This window comes from Alnus glutinosa, chromosome 12 (genome assembly GCF_958979055.1).
Source record: "Alnus glutinosa chromosome 12, dhAlnGlut1.1, whole genome shotgun sequence".
NCBI classification, from domain to species: domain Eukaryota; kingdom Viridiplantae; phylum Streptophyta; class Magnoliopsida; order Fagales; family Betulaceae; genus Alnus; species Alnus glutinosa.
In genome coordinates this window covers 25610582-25630497 of record NC_084897.1, presented here as the reverse complement: position 1 = coordinate 25630497, position 19916 = coordinate 25610582, and the positions used below count along the sequence as shown (strand labels likewise).

The 19916-nt window shown below is 46.7% G+C and overlaps 1 protein-coding gene and 1 pseudogene across 1 annotated transcript; one reads left to right on the top strand and one right to left on the bottom strand.

Moving 5' to 3' along the window:
- Window positions 1-16: 16 nt before the first annotated feature.
- On the bottom strand, window positions 17-1712 carry LOC133852083 (uncharacterized). Its single transcript, XM_062288755.1, has 3 exons — window positions 1632-1712; window positions 852-1196; window positions 17-710 (listed from the first exon to the last, which is right to left on the bottom strand). The coding sequence occupies exons 1-3, from the start codon at window positions 1683-1685 to the stop codon at window positions 243-245; spliced, it is 867 nt and encodes a 288-aa protein (XP_062144739.1). The 5' UTR covers window positions 1686-1712; the 3' UTR covers window positions 17-242.
- Window positions 1713-2592: 880 nt separating this feature from the next.
- Window positions 2593-18641, top strand: LOC133852084 (endoglucanase 24-like; annotated as a pseudogene).
- Window positions 18642-19916: the final 1275 nt, after the last annotated feature.

Genomic DNA, 19916 nt, shown 5'->3' with positions numbered 1-19916 from the left:
GTTAATGAGAGCACCACCAAATGCTAGATAACCAGCAGTCATTCATTTTTACATAAAGCATTCGCATATGTCCCATGGAAATAGTAGTAAATTCATGCTATATTCCTAGTGAATGATGCAGAGCTCAAGTGTTTCCATTCCTGGGTTTCATTGTCCAAAAGTCTAACAAAAACAGTGGGTGACATGATCACAATCCACAACTGTTTTGACTTGTTCACCCACCACCAACGTACCCCTTTGCATCATGGAACACTGGGAAGCATGGCCTTCAACCAGGTCAATCGCTTCTCACTTTTCAATGACACGAATGTTTTTCTCCAGATTGGGTTCTGAAACAAATCCAGAGCAGCATTGTAAGTACGGCGATCAACACCTTGCATGCCGTTTATAATTGTAATGCAATGAGTTACAGAATGTGGGTCATCAGTTTCAAATGATGCAGTTCCCTTTGAATTCTCAGCTCCTTTGTGATGCTGCTTCTTGTTGGGACCTGAACCCAGAGGCTCTGCTGCTTGGCGCTTGTTGCATCCATGTGAACTGTTCACACTCCCAGTACTTGAGCGTGGAAGATCATTGCTGCCAGACCCCCTCCACCGACCAGTACTTGCATAGACATACCGTCCAGTGGCCTTTGGCTTTGTAAATATGGTGCATAGCTCTTCATATATTGGACACCCCCATTTCCTGTATGGCTTAATCTCAGGATACGCCTGTGAGTTTCATAAGTTGAAAATCTTACAATAATTAAACCCAAAAACCAAAAACAGAGAAGGAAAAAGAGTCTAAAAAGCCCGCTAGAGTCGGCTCAAATGGAAATGGGTCACAGTCATAAACAAAAAAAAAAAATGTACCTGGATATATTCTGCCCAAATACCATCATCAACATCCACCATCTTCCGACGATAATCCCAACCAAAGCCACCATGGTTATATAAAGGTTTTACAATCCGATATCGTTTTCTTAAAATGGCAAGGTGTTTTTTCAGCTCCATCTTATCATAATTTAGACTTGTCTCCTCATTGAATTCCTTGCAGACACGGTCCCATGCCTCCTCACCAAATCCACTGACACAGACGTCCAGATGGTAATTCATTTCCTCAATCAGCAATTCTACAAATATCTTCTCCAAGCGTGGTGGCCAGTTTGGCCTCGACCAAACATCCTCTGATTGCTCTTGACTGCTCTCGTTATCAATCTAAAACATGCATGGTCTAGGCATTAACAAAGAACAATGTTTTTTTTAAGGATTTTTTTTTCCCCTTTGATTTAGTCTATTAAAATGGCATTTATCCATAAAACATGTCATTCTCACGTTATTAAAAATAAGGACGAATGTAAGTTTAATGGATTGGGTTGAAAGAATTTCTCTTGATCCAATTTGTATATGTACTACCTAATAGCATTCAAACAATCACATACTCAGTAAAAAATGTGCATGAAAATCGCATATATTTTGAATATAAGTCAATTTAGTAGACTAAATTTGAAAAAATTCCTACAATCTTTTTCTGTAGAATAATATGAACTTTGGCACAACAAGTGGAAATAAATATTGAATCGGAAATTCTGGGAGGGCTTGCCATAGCTCATGAAACAGACTATAAAAGACATATTATGATAGCGGACTAACCCTTTTTGAATCAGAGTCACGTTTGCTTTGCTTTCTCGACCTTTTCTCGGGCATCCTTGAAAATCGAATTGAATACGAGGAAACCCCAAGAAAGAGAGAGTTTGTTGCTTAACGAAATATTTGTTTAATATAAATGGAATTTTTTCTTTTTCTGTTTCTTGTGATTTTTTTTTTGAATTTTGAATTTTGAGTGGGAAATAAGAACCATCAGAAGCGGGAAGCAATGCGCGGTATAGGAAAAACTCAAATTACAGAATTTTGGTTTTTTCTTTCTTTTCTTTTTTTTTTCTCTCTCAATTTTGGTTAATTATTAAATTTTTTTTTGGGCATTGCGGGGAATCAGGATTAAGATTTATTGAAATTGTAGATTATGAAATTAAGTAATGTCAGGCTCTTTTTTTTTTTTTTTTTTTTTTTTTTTTTTTTTTTTATATTGAACAACATGAAAAATACTCACATTAAAAAGGAAAATGATAGATTTACAACATCATCACAATAAGTGCACAGTACCCCCTCACATGAGGGTTAGTCCCACACACTGGACCCCACTCCCATGTGAAGGGTGTTGTGCACTTATTGTGGTGGTATTGTTTAGGAACCAAATCCCAAATTGCCCAATCAGAAAGCAACTCAAATGCATCAATGGTGCTTTATACACGTGTCCACAATGTAGTGGCCGCAGACTGGATCTCCCAGCCGACTTCGTGCGCAAAGAAATAGAAGGATTAATCTCAATCTTTCATTTTTCCCGTTTCAACAGGAACGACAAGCCGGCCTGTCGTTTTCTCGCATTTACCAATTACAAAACCGCAAAGATCGACTTCGTCCGGCGACTCCGGCATCCTTAACGGTAGCAAAAGATGTTTCATCGCTCATGGTATTTCAAAGCATCAGAAATTGCTTTCCTTCAATCTTTAGTGAATTCTCATTTCTCTGTTTGGCTCTTTAGATTACAATTCACTCGTGAGAAACTAACGCAAGAATTGTTGAGATTGAATGGGAGCTGACGCAGCCGAGAAAGAAAAATCCAAGGGCTGGTTTTGGTGGTTGTTTGTGTCAGTGATTGGACTCTGGTTGTCACAGCGGGTACATTCACTATTCTACGAATTTTTCATCACACAGGGCCACCTTCAATCCCTCGTCACCCCGGCGCCATTGTTGAAAAATATGCCGACGCTCTTGAAACCGCCTTGCAATTCTTCGACGTTCAAAAATGTACAACAATTCGGTCACTCTATCTCCCTCCTTTTGAATGTTGTTAATTAATCAATCTAATTATTTAGTTGATTAATTTGTTTAACGATGGAAATCACACTTTTATCCAACCATTATGACACAAACTTTGAAGAGAACTCACTCTTGAAAATCAGCCTGTAAGGAAAGAGTAACCCAAGAAAGACGTCCACAGCGCAATAATGGCAACAGAAGACCAATCAGAACAGAAACTGGAAATGTTAATGGCCATAATAGTTGCTAAGGAGTCCCCTTCCAGCAAAATCCTTGAGGAAGAAGAAAGAGAGGCTGCAGCTTCAACAGCTAACAAAGCTGCCCGAGCTTCACCTGCATTAATGTCAAGGAGAGGGAGTTGATATAACATGATCGAGTCTAAAGCCAATGTCCTATAAAATTACTGCTTGTTTTTAAAACTTAAGTCGACCGAAATGTCCTAATATCACATTGAATTATCACTTGTTCCAATAATTTAAGCTGATAAAAAGCATAAATCTAATCATTTAACCATTATTATAACAATTCCAGAATGTTATTCTATCAATGATCTTCTTGAAATCTTCTTTGAGTATTTATCTCCTGACAATTTGTTGATGCAGCTGGGAAGCTGGTGAATAATAGGATTGCATGGAGAGGGGACTCGGGGTTAAGAGATGGGAGTGAGGAAGATTTGGATTTGTCGAAAGGAATGTATGATGCTGGTGATCTCATTAAGTTTGGATTCCCCATGGCTTTTACAGCAACAATGTTGTCGTGGGCGATTCTTGAATATGGGGATCAGCTGAATGCGGTGAAGCAATTGGGACATGCTCAGGACTCGCTTAAGTGGATCACTGATTATCTTATCAATGCCCATCCTTCTGCAAATGTGCTCTTTGTTCAGGTTGCCCAAATGGATTATTTACTTCCTAATTTTGAGTTTATGATAACACGCTGCTTGATAACATATACCATTATTTGTAGACTAAGGTTACAGAGAATAGTATGTAAACCCACCTTTTCTGTACACGTGGTGTACATTCTCAAAACCCACATTTGGAGTCCCCAAAAATTATGTAGTACCAATAATTTGGCTTGTCAAATGTCTGTATAAGAAAAATTTATCCTCTTAATTGTTATGTGTTTCCTTCTTTGTGTTGTTGAAGGTGGGTGATCCTGAATCAGACCACAAATGTTGGGAAAGACCTGAATCCATGACAGAGAAAAGACCTCTCATGCAGGTTAACATGTCATTCCCGGGAACAGAGGTTGCAGCAGAAACAGCAGCAGCTATGGCATCTGCTTCTTTGGTTTTCAAGAAAATTGATTTTACTTATTCTAGGGCGCTCCTTATGCATGCCCAACAGCTGTTTATTTTTGCTGATACTTATAGAGGTTCATACAGTGTCAGCATCCCCCAAGTGCAGAAATACTACAACTCCACAGGATATGAAGATGAACTCTTGTGGGCAGCAACCTGGCTCTATCATGCAACCGGAGACCAATCATACCTCACATATGTAACTGAACAAAATGGGAAAAGATTTGCTATGTGGGGGAGCCCGACTTGGTTTAGTTGGGATGACAAGCATGCTGGAAGTCAGGTATGTGTTATGATGCAGTGCTTTTATTGTTTGAATTCTAGTTTCAAAGTACTTTATCTCTGAGGTTTGTGTTGAAGTTTCATCAGGTAATGAATAGGCTTATCAAATTACCATCTCTTATTCACTTGTAATAACTTCTTTTTTGCTCCATTACTTCTTATCAGCTTGAAGTTGTGAATCTTCTTGATATATTGTTTATTTAGAGCACTCTTTGAGACCATACTATCCCGAGTGATACTAATTATGTCATGATAAATTCCATCCACTATGTAGTTTGTACATTGAGGAAGCTCAATGAAAAGAGAGAAGGTGGCTAAAAGTCGTACATGCAATCTGGGTGTTGTGGAATTTAAAGCAGGATGTATCTAGTAATAGCTGACACCAAATAGTTGCATGAAGACTAAACTGAACCTATGCTAATATTTTTGCAATTTCTGAGCAGGTTCTTCTGTCCAGGATAAATTTCTTTGGTGCGAAAGATGTGTCAATTGCTGAGAATCTTGATCTCCAGCTGTACAGGGAATCAGCTGAGGCCATCATGTGTGTACTACTACCAGATTCACTGACGGCCACTTCCAGCAGAACAGATGGTAATGTTCCTTTCTTTCTCTCTCACACACAGATGTACGTATGTGTATATCCAAAAAGGCCATCATGGATATTCTGTAAAGCTGCTCTTTTTTTCTTTTTTCTTTTTTTTCATGTGCTTGTGTTTGGCTGCGGTTTCAGGAACCTGTGATTGCCACACAGATGTACATATGCGTATATCCAAAAAGGCCAGCATGGATATTCTGTAAAGCTTATTACTTTGCCCTTTTTCTTTTTTTTCTTTTTTCTTTTTTTTTTCCTCGTGTGCTTGTCTTTGGCTACGGTTTCAGGAGCCTCTGATTAACATAGTTACCAATGGGCAAATATCTCTTGCCACTTAATTGTTTTTTTAAGGTACATTGAAAAGATAATTTGGCGGTTGAGACCAGTTAATCTTGTTAAAGAGTCTGGCATATTTTCCCAGTGAAAGTTCTACTATCTCTTTCTTTTTCTTTTTTGTATATGTACTTTATTTAATTATTTGTATGGGTATCTATCAATCAAACAGCTGAAAATTTATCATATCACTGTCCGCTATGTGGATCTTCTTGCAGGGCTTTTTAGTTTTCAGGTTGTGTTCCTTTACTTGCAAGCTACATTACACACAAATAGCACTGATATGATTATCAAAATGTTATTTATGTAACCATATACCCTTCTAGTTTCATGGACAGCAGCATTAATTCCATTTGCATCTTGTAGTCAAGTGTTAATTTTTGAAGTGGAATATGTCCTTTTGAAGTAGGTGGTCTGATATGGGTGACTGAGTGGAACTCACTGCACCATCCTGTGGCATCTGCATTCCTGTCAGTTGCTTATAGTGATTATATGCTTACATCCCAGACTGAAACTCTATATTGCCATGGTAAATCCTACAAGCCGGAAGATCTTCGCAATTTTGCCATTTCCCAGGTATGCAATTTGTTGGAATAAGGTGCAATAATTTTGCATCATTAGTCAGGGTCAGACTCATAATTCAATGTATTCCAACTGTGAATTCTCCAAACAATCTTCCCGCATCACGTGTGGTCTAGTTCTTCCTTAAACATATACAATGAAAAGTTGAAAATTTTATTGGAATTCATTCTTTTCTGCGAGTATTTTCAAGCGAGTAATGTTATATACTATTCCTTTATTCTACCTCATCCCACAAGAGCTGATAGCTGATGGGCGCTATATCATACCCAGTGAAATGAGAGCGGAATTGGGGTGGTCTGTTGATAAAATGACCTCCCGAGCGGGAGGTCTCGGGTGCATCACTACCGACGAAACCCCCTTTCGGGAATAGTGACGACCGGTAGTTGTCGGGTACTCTAATGACCGACAAGTGATAATGATGACAGTACAGATAAAGGAGATCGTTTAGGTGGCTGAACCCCCGAAGATCCGGGATTTCCTGAATCGCCATGCTCTGTCATTAAAAGCCCACCTGCCCATCGCTGTCAAGAGTGTACTTGGGACCTGTTTGTGCGCAGGGAGTCACTGTTCCCTAAAAGCCAGGATACTCCCACCTAACCTCAAAGGCAACCACCTATAAATAGAAAAAATCTAGGTATTAAAGGATACTAGTTCAAATTCAATCTTTTTCTCTCTAAAAAAACCCTCGTCTAACTTGGCCGTCGGAGGAGGACCACTGGGGAAACCCACTGTGTGTTCTTTGTATTTGCAGGTCAATCGGACACACTCACCTGTAGCAGGGCTTACGTCACCAGCATCAACAGTTTGGCGCCGCCTGTGGGAATCCGCTCTTTGCTATGGAAAAGCTTGCTTGCGAATCCGGAATGGTGACTACAAGGTCGAAAGCATTGAGGGGCCCGTGGGGGGACCGGATCAGAGAGCGCCCAGAGGAGGGAGAGTCTTCCTCAAGGCCGTCTCCCACAGTGGAGATCCTTAATGAGAGAATAGCTCAGATGGAAAAAGAGATGTACGAGTTGGAAATGAAGAATGCCGAATTGCAACAACACCAGGGGGAGGACTCAAACTCGGCAACCCCGCAGCCTGTCGGGGAAGAAGACCAGGATGAGGAAATACGACCGAGCAGTCAGGGAGGACGGAAGGAAAGAAGGAAGAACCATAATGCCGTGGATCAAAAACCTCGGAAGAACAGGACGTCCAAAAGGATGGATAAAAAGCTCAGGGAGATCATTGAGAAGCTGGAGCAGAGGTGTGACCTGCTGGCAGAAGCGGCGCAGCACCAGCTTAGCGGGAGCACGTCTAGAGCTGGAGATCTGCTCCAGAAGTCGGCTTCCCCTTTTGCTGACCGGGTGGCCTCGTTCCGCCTCCCCGAGAAGTTTTAAGTCCCCGACATCAAGACCTACACCGGGCAGGAGGACCCGGTGGAGCATTTGGACAACTACCGCGCTCACCTCGAGCTGCAAGGGACCCCGGATGAGGTGGCGTGCCGCGCCTTCCCGCTGACCTTGTCGGGAAATGCCAGGGATTGGTATAGAAGGCTTCCCCCGAAGTCCATACAAAGCTTTGACGAATTTGGAAAAATGTTTGTAACTCAATTTATGGCGGGAGTTGTAAGAAAGAAGCCGGCAGGCACCTTGATGTCAGTACAACAGGGGCGAGATGAGTCCCTTAAGGAGTTCCTCCAGCGCTTCAACCAGGCAAGGCTAACCACCGAGAGCCTCACCGAAGAGTTTGTGCATTCGGCACTCTATCAGGGGATCAGGAAAGATGGGCCACTGATGGCTGACCTCGCTCGGAAGCCGACTCGTTATTTGCACGAGTTCATGGAGAGGGCAGAGGAGTTCATTAATCAAGAAGAGACTCTTCGAGCGTTGCTCGGGAAAACAACCGGCCAAACCTCTAATCAGGGGGGGGGGACAAGTCGAAGAAGAAGAAGGAATTCCACAAGAAGCAGGAGGTATTGGAACCCGGGGTCAAGAAGAAATTCCAGGATTACAACTGGACTCCCCTCAACGCGCCCATCGAAGAGGTCCTAGCGGCGATTAAAGTGGATCCCATGTACGAGAAACCTGCGGAGATAGTGGGAACCCCCCACCCGAGGACCGCGGACCACTATTGCGCTTTCCACGAGTCAAAGGGGCATAACACAGAGAATTGCAGGTCCTTGCGGGCCTTAATCGAGAAGTTTATCCGGAACGGGAAGCTAGTCCGTTTCTTGGCGGGTCAACGAGGTCCGCCGGAGTTTGATCGGAACCCCCAGCCCGAGGAACGAAGGAACCAGCCACAGAGATATCGGGAAGAGCCTAGGGAAAGGACGGAGCGCCCCCGGGACCGTGATAAAGAGCCTAACTACCGACCGGCCGACCGAGATAGGCGAGAGAGAAGCAGGAGCCAAGCGCGACTGCCTGGTCGGGAAAACCTCCGCGAGATTCATACGATATCTGGCGGTTTTGGAGGAGGAGGTGACTCAAGTGCCGCGCGTAAGGCTTATGCGAGGCACCTGAAGGAGTTCGAAATACACTCGGTCCAGAAACCGCCGAAAATGAGGAAGTACGAGGACTTGCTCATTGGTTTCTCGAATGAGGACTTTGTTGGGGTCTCGCTCCCTCACTCGGACACTCTGGTGGTGACTTTAGCCATTGTCAATCATAAGATACACAGGGTCCTTGTTGACACCGGAAGTTCCGCCGACATAATATACAAGTCAGCCTTCGAGTTGATGAGCATAGGACAAGGGAAGTTGGTCCCGGTGAAGGGTCCCTTGGTCGGTTTTTCCGGGGAGCAGGTCCTCCCGATCGGGTCTATTGACTTACCGGTTATGGCAGGAACTAGCCCCAAGGAGAAAACGGTTATGGTAAAATTCTTAGTTGTGGAAGGGCGGTCGGCTTATAACGTTATCCTGGGGAGGCCAGCCTTGAATGATTTGGGGGCCGTAACCTCAACCCCCCATCTGTGCATGAAGTTCCTGACTAGCTCGGGAGTCGGTGTGGTCAGAGGAGACCAGAGGGCTGCCCGCATGTGCTATATCACCACCTTGAAGGCCGGCCATGCAGAATGTACCGCGGAAGAGGAGAAATAGCAATTACAGTCCCTGGAACCGACAGAAGACTTGGAAGAGTTCGAAGTCGGGGGTCCGGGTGAGAGAGTGAAGATTGGCTCCCAACTTCCTGAGAGACTAAAGGAGGAGATAATCTTGTTCCTCAAGGGAAGCAGAGACGTTTTCGCATGGAATCATGGAGACATGCCCGGCATCGATCCCTCGATCATCGTGCACAGGCTGAACGCGGATCCCAGCTTCAGACCCGTGAGGCAGAAGAGAAGGACCTTCGCCCCCGAGAGAAACCAGGCGGTAGCTGATGAAGTGTCGAAGTTGTTGGCAGCAGGGTTTGTCCGAGAGGTCGACTATCCCGAGTGGCTCGCCAATGTCGTGCTAGTAAGGAAGTCCAATAACAGGTGGAGAATGTGCGTGGACTTCACCGACTTGAACAAGGCCTGCCCGAAGGATAGCTTTCCACTGCCCCGCATAGACCTCCTTGTCGATTCAACCTCCGGGCACCAACTCCTGAGTTTTATGGACGCGTTCTCGGGATACAACCAAATACAGATGGCGGAAGAAGATCAGGGGAAGACCTCTTTCATTACTGATCGGGGCCTATATTGTTATAAGGTGATGCCGTTTGGGCTGAAGAACGCGGGCGCTACCTACCAGAGGTTGGTGAACAGGATGTTTGAGAAGCAGATGGGCCGGAATGTGGAAGTGTACGTTGATGACATGCTCGTGAAAAGCGTGGAGGCTCTGGATCACGTCTCCAATCTGAAGGAGACGTTCGATACGATAAGGCGTTACCGAATGAAATTGAACCCGGCTAAGTGTGCCTTCGGGGTTTCGTCCGGTAAATTCCTGGGATATTTGGTGTCCCAGAGGGGCATAGAGGCGAACCCCGAGAAAGTTCGTGCGGTGCTGGAAATGCAACCCCCGAGAACCACGAAACAATTACAACAACTGACCGGACGAATAGCGGCCTTGAACCGATTCATTTCAAGGTCTACCGACAAGTGCCTACCTTTCTTCAAAATCCTGAAGAAGGCATTTGTGTGGGATGCGAAGTGCGACGAGGCCTTTGGGAATCTGAAGGAGTATTTGATGAACCCCCCTCTCTTGAGTCGACCGGTGGAAGGAGAGGTCCTCTATATGTACTTGGCTGTGTCACCCTCGGCGGTCTCCTCAGCTCTCGTCCGGGAAGAGAAGGGTGTGCAGAAGCCGGTGTACTTCACGAGCAGGGCACTCCGCGGAGCGGAGGAGAGATACCCAAGGATAGAAAAGTTGGCATTTGCCCTGATCGTGTCCGCCCGGAAACTGAGGCCTTACTTCCAGGCGCACACCATCCGAGTACTAACTGAGTACCCCTTGAAGAAGGTCCTCCAGAAACCGGACCTGTCGGGTAGGCTGGTCAACTGGGCAGTGGAACTCGGGCAATTCGACATTGAGTTCCATCCGCGAGCGGCGATCAAGGGCCAAGCACTCGCCGACTTCTTCCTTGAATTCTGCAATACTCCAGAGCCCGAGGACCCAGCGCAGCGTCCGCCATGGATAGTTCACGTGGATGGCTCCTCTCAGTGCCAACGCAGCGGTGTGGGAGTGATACTGGAGAGCCCGCAGAAGCAGAAGTTCCAATATGCCATCAAATTGGACTTCGTCACGACCAATAACGAGGTGGAGTACGAAGCGGTGCTGGCGGGCCTGGCAATCGCTCGGGAAGTAGGGGCCCTCGATGTCGAAATCCGGAGCGATTCACAAGTGGTCGTTGGTCAGATCTCTGGAGAATTTGCCACACAAGGAGACCGGCTGGCTAAATACTTGGAAAAAGTACATGACCTGCAATCTAGTTTCAGAACTATGACGGTCACGAAGATCCCTCGCGAAAGAAATGTTCAAGCGGACGCGCTGGCTAGGGCTGGTTCCGCGACCGACCAAGAAATCGCAAGAATGAAGCGGCAAGTACTGGTTCAACCCAACCCATCGATTGACGAGAGTTTACATATGGTGCTGGCGGCCCGAGAGAGGGAACCGGAACCCGAATGGGCCTCGGATGTAATTAGATACTTGAGGAGTGGGGAACTACCCAGTCATAGAGAACAGGCTCATAAAGTGAAACTGCGGGCTGCGCGCTACACAATGGTGGATGACATGCTGTATAGGAGGGGATACTCACACCCCCTACTAAAGTGCCTCTCGGCTCCGGAGGCCAACTATGTGCTGAGGGAAATTCATGAAGGAATCTGCGGGAACCACTCGGGGGCAAGAATGTTGGCCATCAAGGCGGTGAGAGCCGGGTATTACTGGCCCACGATGACGCGGGACTCTATAGAGTTCGTCCGGAGTTGTGATAAATGCCAGCGGTTCGCCCGGGTGATGAAGAACCCGCCCGAGAAGCTCACGTCGGTCTTGTCACCTTGGCCGTTCTCTAAGTGGGGAGTGGACTTGGTCGGTCCGATGCCATGCGGGAAGGGGAGAAAGAGGTTTTTGGTGGTGGCTGTCGACTACTTCACAAAGTGGGCGGAAGCTGAGGCCTTAGCAATCGTCACCGCCAACAATGTTATAAACTTCCTCTGGAGGTCAGTCGTCTGCCGGTTCGGAATTCCTTACTCTATCGTGTCGGATAATGGAGCACAGTTCGACGGGAAACCGTTCCGTAGCTGGTGTACCGAACTCGGTATCCGGAACCATTACTCAACACCTATGTACCCAAAGTCGAATGGCCAGGTGGAGGCTACCAACAAGACCCTGTTAGCCACATTGAAGAAGAAGTTGGATAGACGGAAGGGACTATGGGTGGAGTATGTCCCTGAAGTTCTATGGTCATATCGCACCACGGCTAGAACCCCAACCGGAGAAACCCCATTCTCACTAGCATACGGAATCGAAGCAGTGATACCAGTGGAGATTGGGTCCCCGAGCCACAGAGTCCAACACTACGATCCGACCCAGAACGAGGAGGGGATTAGTGCATGTCTGGACTTGTTGCAGGAGCGGAGGGACAACGCGCAGGCGGTGCACGAAGCTTATAGAGCCCGGGTGGCCAGATACTACAACAAGAAGGTTGATCCCAGGAAGTTCAAAGTCGGGGATTGGGTACTGAGGAAGCTTAACATAATGACAAGGGACCCGGTCGAAGGAAAGTTCAACGCCAAGTGGGAGGGACCGTACCGAGTAGTCAAATGTCACAGCAGAGGAGCCTATCACTTGGAGACCAGGGAGGGTAAGCCTGTCCCAAGGGCGTGGAATGCAGAACACTTGAAGAAATACTACATGTAATTCCAGTTGAACTCCCTTTTGTTTTCCTTTTTGTAAGCACAAATGTTTAAATAGAATGTCTGGAGATGCAGAAAATTACATACGAATGAGTGTAAATTTTTTTTCTTATCCTCCCTCGGATAGGGGGGTAAGTTAAAATCTTTTCGGTTACCCTCACTCGGATAGGGGGGTAACTTGGCATAAAATTCTTTCTTATCCTCCCTCGGATAGGGGGGTAAGTTAAAACCTTTTCGGTTACCCTCACTCCGATAGGGGGTAACTTGGCATAAAAATTCTTTCTTATCCTCCCTCGGATAGGGGGGTAAGTTAAATCTTTTCGGTTACCCTCACTCGGATAGGGGGGTAACTTGGCATAAAATTTTTTCTTATCCTCCCTCGGATAGGGGGGTAAGTTAAAACCTTTTCGGTTACCCTCACTCGGATAGGGGGGTAACTTGGCATAAAAATTCTTTCTTATCCTCCCTCGGATAGAGGGGTAAGTTAAATCTTTTCGGTTACCCTCACTCGGATAGGGGGGTAACTTGGCATAAAATTTTTTTTCTTATCCTCCCTCGGATAGGGGGGTAAGTTAAAAATCTTTTCGGTTACCCTCACTCGGATAGGGGGGTAACTTGGCATAAAAATTCTTTCTTATCCTCCCTCGGATAGGGGGGTAAGTTAAATCTTTTCGGTTACCCTCACTCGGATAGGGGGGTAACTTGGCATAAATTTTTTTTTCTTATCCTCCCTCGGATAGGGGGTAAGTTGAAAATCTTTTCGGTTACCCTCACTCGGATAGGGGGGTAACTTGGCATAATTTTTTTTTTTTTTTTATCCTTCCTCGGATAGGGGGGTAAGTTAAAAATCTTATCGGTTACCCTCACTCGGATAGGGGGTAACTTGGCATAAAAAAAATTTTCTTATCCTCCCTCGGATAGGGGGGTAAGTTAAAAATCTTTTCGGTTACCCTCACTCGGATAGGGGGGTAGCTTGGCATAAAATTTTTTTTTCTTATCCTCCCTCGGATAGGGGGGTAACTCGAAAATCTTTTCGGTTACCCTCACTCGGATAGGGGGTAACTTGGCATAAAATTTTTTCTTATCCTCCCTCGGATAGGGGGTAAGTTAAAACCTTTTCGGTTACCCTCACTCGGATAGAGGGGTAACTTGGCATAAAAATTATTTCTTATCCTCCCTCGGATAGGAGGGTAAGTTAAATCTTTTCGGTTACCCTCACTCGGATAGGAGGGTAACTTGGCATAAATTTTTTTTTCTTATCCTCCCTCGGATAGGGGGTAAGTTAAAAATCTTTTCGGTTACCCTCACTCGGATAGGGGGGTAACTTGGCATAAAATTTTTTCTTATCCTCCCTCGGATAGGGGGTAACTTGAAAATCTTTTCGGTTACCCTCACTCGGATAGGGGGGTAACTTGGCATAAAATTTTTTTCTTATCCTCCCTCGGATAGGGGGGTAAGTTGAAAATCTTTTCGGTTACCCTCACTCGGATAGGGGGGTAACTTGGCATAAAAATTCTTTCTTATCCTCCCTCGGATAGGGGGGTAAGTTGAAAATCTTTTCGGTTACCCTCACTCGGATGGGGGGTAACTCGGCATGGTTTAATGGAAAATAACTAAAGTAATGTAACAACTATTACCTTAGTTATTTAGGAGGGATGGAATGCAAACAACCCCTGTTATGCAAAAGAGAGATAAAAGGAAAGAAACTTCTTTGTTCTCAGCAATCTCAAAATCTATAAATTCAATGTGCTCAAAAGAAGGTAATACAAAACAAAACACGCACGCCTACACGCCGCTGGGAGGGTCATTCCCCGAGTCATCATCCCGGCTGGGTTCTCCAGCCGGAGCATCCTCTGGATTTGGAGCGTCCTTGCTCCAGTCAGCAACGTCGGGAAAGTACTCGATGCCGAGATCCATTAGCTTGGAATAACAGGAACTCGGGAGCGACAAGAAATCGGAACTCACGCTCTCATAAGGCACTTGCAGCCGATCCGAGCGGAGGACCAGAGCTCGAAAGTTCTCGAACCCGATGTGAAAGCCGAATGCCCAGGCTTTAGTCCGAAGCCAAGGAACGAAAGACAACTGCTCGGTGAGTCTCCTAACCCTGGCCTTGTAATGACGGTACTTCCTCCGGATTCGTTGGTACCGACTTTCCGTCCCCTCTAGTTTCTCGAGAGCGGATTCTCTCTCGGCAACGGCTTGATCCCTGTCGGCCTTGGCAAGCTCTCTCCCAGAAACGGCTTTCCCCAGGGCCTCTGACACCTTTGCTTTCTCGGTTGATATTCGACCGATATCGCTCAGGGCTTGGTCCTTGTCGGCTAAGGCTGCGTCCCTCTCCACAAAAGCCGCATTTTTCGCTACAAGAGCCGCATCCCTTTGAGCTAGGGCTGCGTCTTTCTCGGCAAGAGCGACGCTTTTAGCGGCCAGAGCCGCCTCCCTCTCAGCCAAGGCTGCATCCTTCTCAACGACCAAGGCTTCCTTAGCGAGGATCGCCGAGTTAAGGTCCGCAACAAGGATCAACTTCTCGTCCCTCATAGAATTCAGCTCCCCGGAAAGGCGCTCCACTTCGGAAAGGGCGCCGACTGGCCCCCTGGAAAGGCGCTCCAAACCGGCGCTGGGACCTACATCGCTCGCCCCCCCGGCCACCGGGGTAGAGTCAGGAACACGGGCTGTGCTCTCGTCGGGAACTCTCGCCCTAGCCTGAAGAACCGCGTATCTTTCCTTCAAGTCGGCCAGTTCTTGGGTCAAGCCGGCAATGGTTTCGTCTTGAGATACTACGGTGTGCTCGAGTCGGCTGATCTGGGAACGGAGAATGGTTTCTATGTCGGGATTGGCTCGCATGTGTTCCAGGAAGTTAGACCACGCTACCACGGATCGGAGTGAATCCTGGATCGAAGAAAAAAGTTAGAAACGACCAAGTTAAAGAAAAGAGAAGAAAAGACACAAGAAGAGGGTACCGCTATCTGGGACTCAACGATGTCCTGAGCAAACTTGAAAGGCGTGGTCCTACCGACGTCTTGGAAAAGACCGTCGGGAAGAACGGAGGCCAGCGCTTCCAGCGGATCGCCGAGCAGACGGATGCCCAAGAAGTCGAACCCTGCCTCCGAAGTACTCGGGACAGGAGTTTCTTCCGAAATCCCATCCGCAGCAGCATTTGCACTCGGGCCAGGGGGTGTGCATCGCTCAGACCCCTCACCTTGGGGATCAACCTCGGCATTTGCACTCGGGCCAGGGGGCGTGCATCGCTCAGACCCCTCACCTTGGGGATCAACCTCGGCATCCGAGGTAATGTATTCCGCTTGGGCGCCAGGGGAAGGGGCTTCGCGCGCCTCGGCAACCCCCTCCCCGCACGTAGGAGCATCGGGTGTAGGCGGAGATCCCCGGGAGGCCCCACTCCCCACTCGGGTCTCGCCGACCGGTCTTAGGGGAGAAAGGGGCTCACCTCGCCAGGTGAACTCCGGGAGTCCGAAGTCTTGAGCTACGAGGGAGATCTCATTGAGTAAGAAGTCGTCCCCCTCTTCCACGTTAGGTCTCTTAGGGGCCCCGCTTTCTTGAAGATTGTCGGCCCTGCGCTTTGTCCCGACACGCTTGCGAGTGCGGACAGGCACCGAGGAGGCGCTGGCTGGACGGGCCTCGGGGCTGGGACTCCTGTCGGGAACCTCAGGCGGGTCAGCCTCCCCTTGGACCTCAACATCCGGTGTCTCCTCTCGGCTGTCCTCATTTGCTTCCTCGGACGAATCGGCCCCTGTCGCTGAAGGGGAATCCGGTATGCCCATCTCTATCACTACTCCCCCGGCCTCTCGGAATAAGGGAGCCTCGGTGTCGGCAACAATCGAGGCATCGGGCCCCCGAGCCTGGGAAGCTTCCTGCGTCCTCTCTTCCCGACGAGGGGAAGCGGTATACGCCGCCGCCCGGGAGCCCTCGGCCCGAGTCCGCGAGGCCCCTCCTTGAGTGACGGGCGGGAGGGATACCGTTGGAGCCTTGCTTTTAGTGAACTTAGGCCTCCCGGCTCGATCTAGAGGAACCTTATTCGCAGGGATCTTGTAGCCCAGGTGATCGTTCAACGACTTAGCGGTGACGATCGTGTCGAAATCATTTTCAACTTTGTGGTGCCGGTTACAAAAGTCGACCATCCGAGCAACCTCCTCCTGTTCAACAACCGAGATCTCGGGAGGGTTCGCCAGGTTACCGTCCAGGGCCCTCCATTCCCGGCTAATCCTTTGAGAGTCAGCAATTTGCATTGACGAGGAGCATTCCCATTCACTGGACACCCAGAAAACCTGCTTCTCCCAATCTTTGTTATTCGAGTAGATGGGTTTCAGGAAAATAAATGAAGGGCCTTGTCGGGTCCGCAGCTTGACAATCCCCTCGGCATCCATGCTCGGTCGGTACACATTCATGAACTGCGGAATCGACATCCGAGACCCGATCACGGTCCTCCAGAGTATGAATGACGCGAAGAGATACCTCCACGAGTTTGGAAAAATCTGACTCGGGGCAACTTTCAAGTAGAGCAATAATTCTCGGGCAATGTCAGGAAACGGAAGTCTCAAACCCGCCATGAACATCCTCTCATAGAGGGTAACGTCGCCACCCGAGATGCGCAACGCCGATTGGTCCTGGAAATGCAGGCGAACCGAGTTGCTGATGTCGTAGTTCCTGCGTAAAATCCATTCGCTCTGTACGGAGAAAATTGAGATATGACGGTTCTCAAGAGGGATGAGCACCACGGGGGGGGCCCCGGGAGCGACCTCATCGTGTTGCCCGGCCGCGTTCCCGGCGACCGCCCGGGCGGACACCGAGGAGGCGCTGGTTTTGCTCTTACGAGGCATACTGGAGAGGTGTCTGGTGCACCGACGAGAGAACAAGAAAAGCAAAGAGGAGAAAGGCAAAAAGAACGGAGACAACAAGTGAAATGGAAAATAGAGGAAAGTGAGAGGCTTTTATAGGGCTCACTGTGACCGGGGATTGCCGGTACCTGCAACCTGGAAGCCCAAGCGGACCATAGAGGGAAAACAGTTCCAGCAACCGGAAATCCAATCGACTCGGTTATCAGATTCAGTTTGGATTTCGAGGCGACAGCAATAATTACCATTCCGGACACGGCAGTCGACGCGTCAGGAGCTTTAAATGCTGGCGGCGGGGCGGGAAACGCCCAAAAATTCAAAATTCAAAAGTAATTATGACGCGCTTTCCTCATCGGTAAGCACGATCCCCCGAAGCCGAGGCGCCCAGGCTCTCGGTGTCGGTAGTCGGGGTTGCCATATAAACAAAGAGGGGGAGGCTTGAAACTCTCTCGTCTCGGGGCACGAGACGAAAGACTTGGGGGGTAACTGTTGATAAAATGACCTCCCGAGCGGGAGGTCTCGGGTGCATCACTACCGACGAAACCCCCTTTCGGGAATAGTGACGACCCGTAGTTGTCGGGTACTCTAATGACCGACAAGTGGTAATGATGACAGTACAGATAAAGGAGATCGTTTAGGTGGCTGAACCCCCGAAGATCCGGGATTTCCTGAATCGCCATGCTCTGTCATTAAAAGCCCACCTGCCCATCGCTGTCAAGAGTGTACTTGGGACCTGTTTGTGCGCAGGGAGTCACTGTTCCCTAAAAGCCGGGATACTCCCACCTAACCTCAAGGGCAACCACCTATAAATAGAAAAAATCCAGGTATTAAAGGATACTAGTTCAAATTCAATCTTTTTCTCTCTAAAAAAACCCTCGTCTAACTTGGCCGTCGGAGGAGGACCACTGGGGAAACCCACTGTGTGTTCTTTGTATTTGCAGGTCAATCGGACACACTCACCTGTAGCAGGGCTTACGTCACCAGCCGGAACCAGCATCAACAGTAGTATATAACATTTTTCTTTCCAAATACACACATCTGAGTCTCTTGAACAAGTGAGAAACGTATACAACATGCATAGACACAGTTTTACTGCACTTTTTTGTTTTGCTCCTAACCCCTTCTCAGCTACATTCAGGCAGATTATGTGTTGGGCAAAAATCTGATGAAGATGAGCTATCTTGTTGGGTATGGGAGTAACTATCCTCAATATGTATACCACAGGGGAGCTTCAATTCCTGTTGATGCTGACACTGGCTGCAGTGATGGGTTGAAGTGGCTTAACTCTTCCAATCCCAACCCAAATGTAGCTATTGGAGCACTAGTGGGCGGGCCCTTCCTAAATGAGACCTACATCGATTCACGAAACAATTCAATGCAGGGTGAACCAACCACATACAACAGTGCTCTCATCGTCGGCCTCCTCTCTGGCTTAATAACCAGCTCTTCAGTAGTTGGGTCTTTTGCATAGAAGAGCATCGTTGGAAAGGAATTAATCATCTAATTAGCTAAAAGAGAGAATCTGTGCTTCCCCCTTAAGATATCCGGAGGTCAGACCAAACAGGCAAGCACATAAAATATTTAATTAAAATTGAAGATAAACAATGGAGACAATTTTGGAACTTGAAACATTTGTTCTAATACCTTATTAAATCATCTATCCCAAAAATTTAAACCGATAGAAAGTGGTGATTTAATTATTTAATTAATGTTTTAATACAATCATGAGTGTTCTTTGGTTTGTACTTTGTGCAGTGATCTGATGCTACTGCTCCCGAGAACAAGCTTCCTGATCCCATGCTGGGTACCAGTTCCACATTTCCCTTAACATAGTCCATTTCAATATACAGATTTGTAATGAATGTAATTAAGGACAATTTTGAAAAGATGTTATATATGATGGCCATCTGTCGAGTTTCTAAGGCAATTTATATCTGCTTAAAATCTCAAAGAGTAGTGCTATGGACACTGAAAAAACTTTCATCTCCTTATTGGCGCCACCTTTGACCATCATATAGGGCTGGTCGGACCATTCAATCTAGTGGTCACAACTATCAGATGACCTACCGAGAGTGTTGCAACCATTTCTAAGTTCAAATTGGTTGCGACTAACCCGAATGTTTGATTGGGATGGTCAGCCACCTATGAAGAAGCTAAGCATTTTTTTCTTCTTCTTCTTTTTGAGTTGACACAAGAGTTTCACGTCATAGTGCCACGCTAAAGAGTGTAGAAGGTGAGAGGTTTTAGGAAATGTCTTAAGCATTTTTCAATCTCAAAATAATTCCTCACTTAAATACCATAAATTAGTCTCGATTGTCTTATTGAGACACTTATTTTTTCTACTATCATGCAATTTTTTACCCTCTACGAAAGATGGCAAGATGATAAAGATTAAAGACCACTTAACTCTAGGACAATCAATGTACTGATAGAAGATATTAATTAATATAATAAAAATATCTCCGTGCTTAGGTAATAATGCATAAGGTCAACTCCAACATGATCACCCGATTTGTACTCATTTTTAATGTCCATCCGTTTCTTACCACCATGTTCTTAATGGGACTGAAATAGGGTTATAGTTCATACTTTTCTTGAGACTTCTAATAATACATAACCCTATTCCTAATAGATTTTTTTAATAATAGATAATCATAATTTTAATAAATCTACGTTTATATATTTTTAGATTCCTCACATTAGCAACTTCACACGAAGCTCATGCTTCTCACGTGGAGTCTCTATTCGATTAGATGTATGGATCGCCTAAAGCCTTATTAGTTATTAGTATGGTGTTAATGGACGCTACC

Bases quoted from the DNA above. Each gene is read 5' to 3' on its own strand.
- LOC133852083 (XM_062288755.1), bottom strand. From the start codon at position 1,685: ATGCCCGAGAAAAGGTCGAGAAAGCAAAGCAAACGTGACTCTGATTCA. The intron at 1,197-1,631 runs GTTAGTCCGCTA...TGCATGTTTTAG, and splicing joins GTGACTCTGATTCAAAAAGG to ATTGATAACGAGAGCAGTCA. The intron at 711-851 runs GTACATTTTTTT...TGAAACTCACAG, and splicing joins TTTGGGCAGAATATATCCAG to GCGTATCCTGAGATTAAGCC.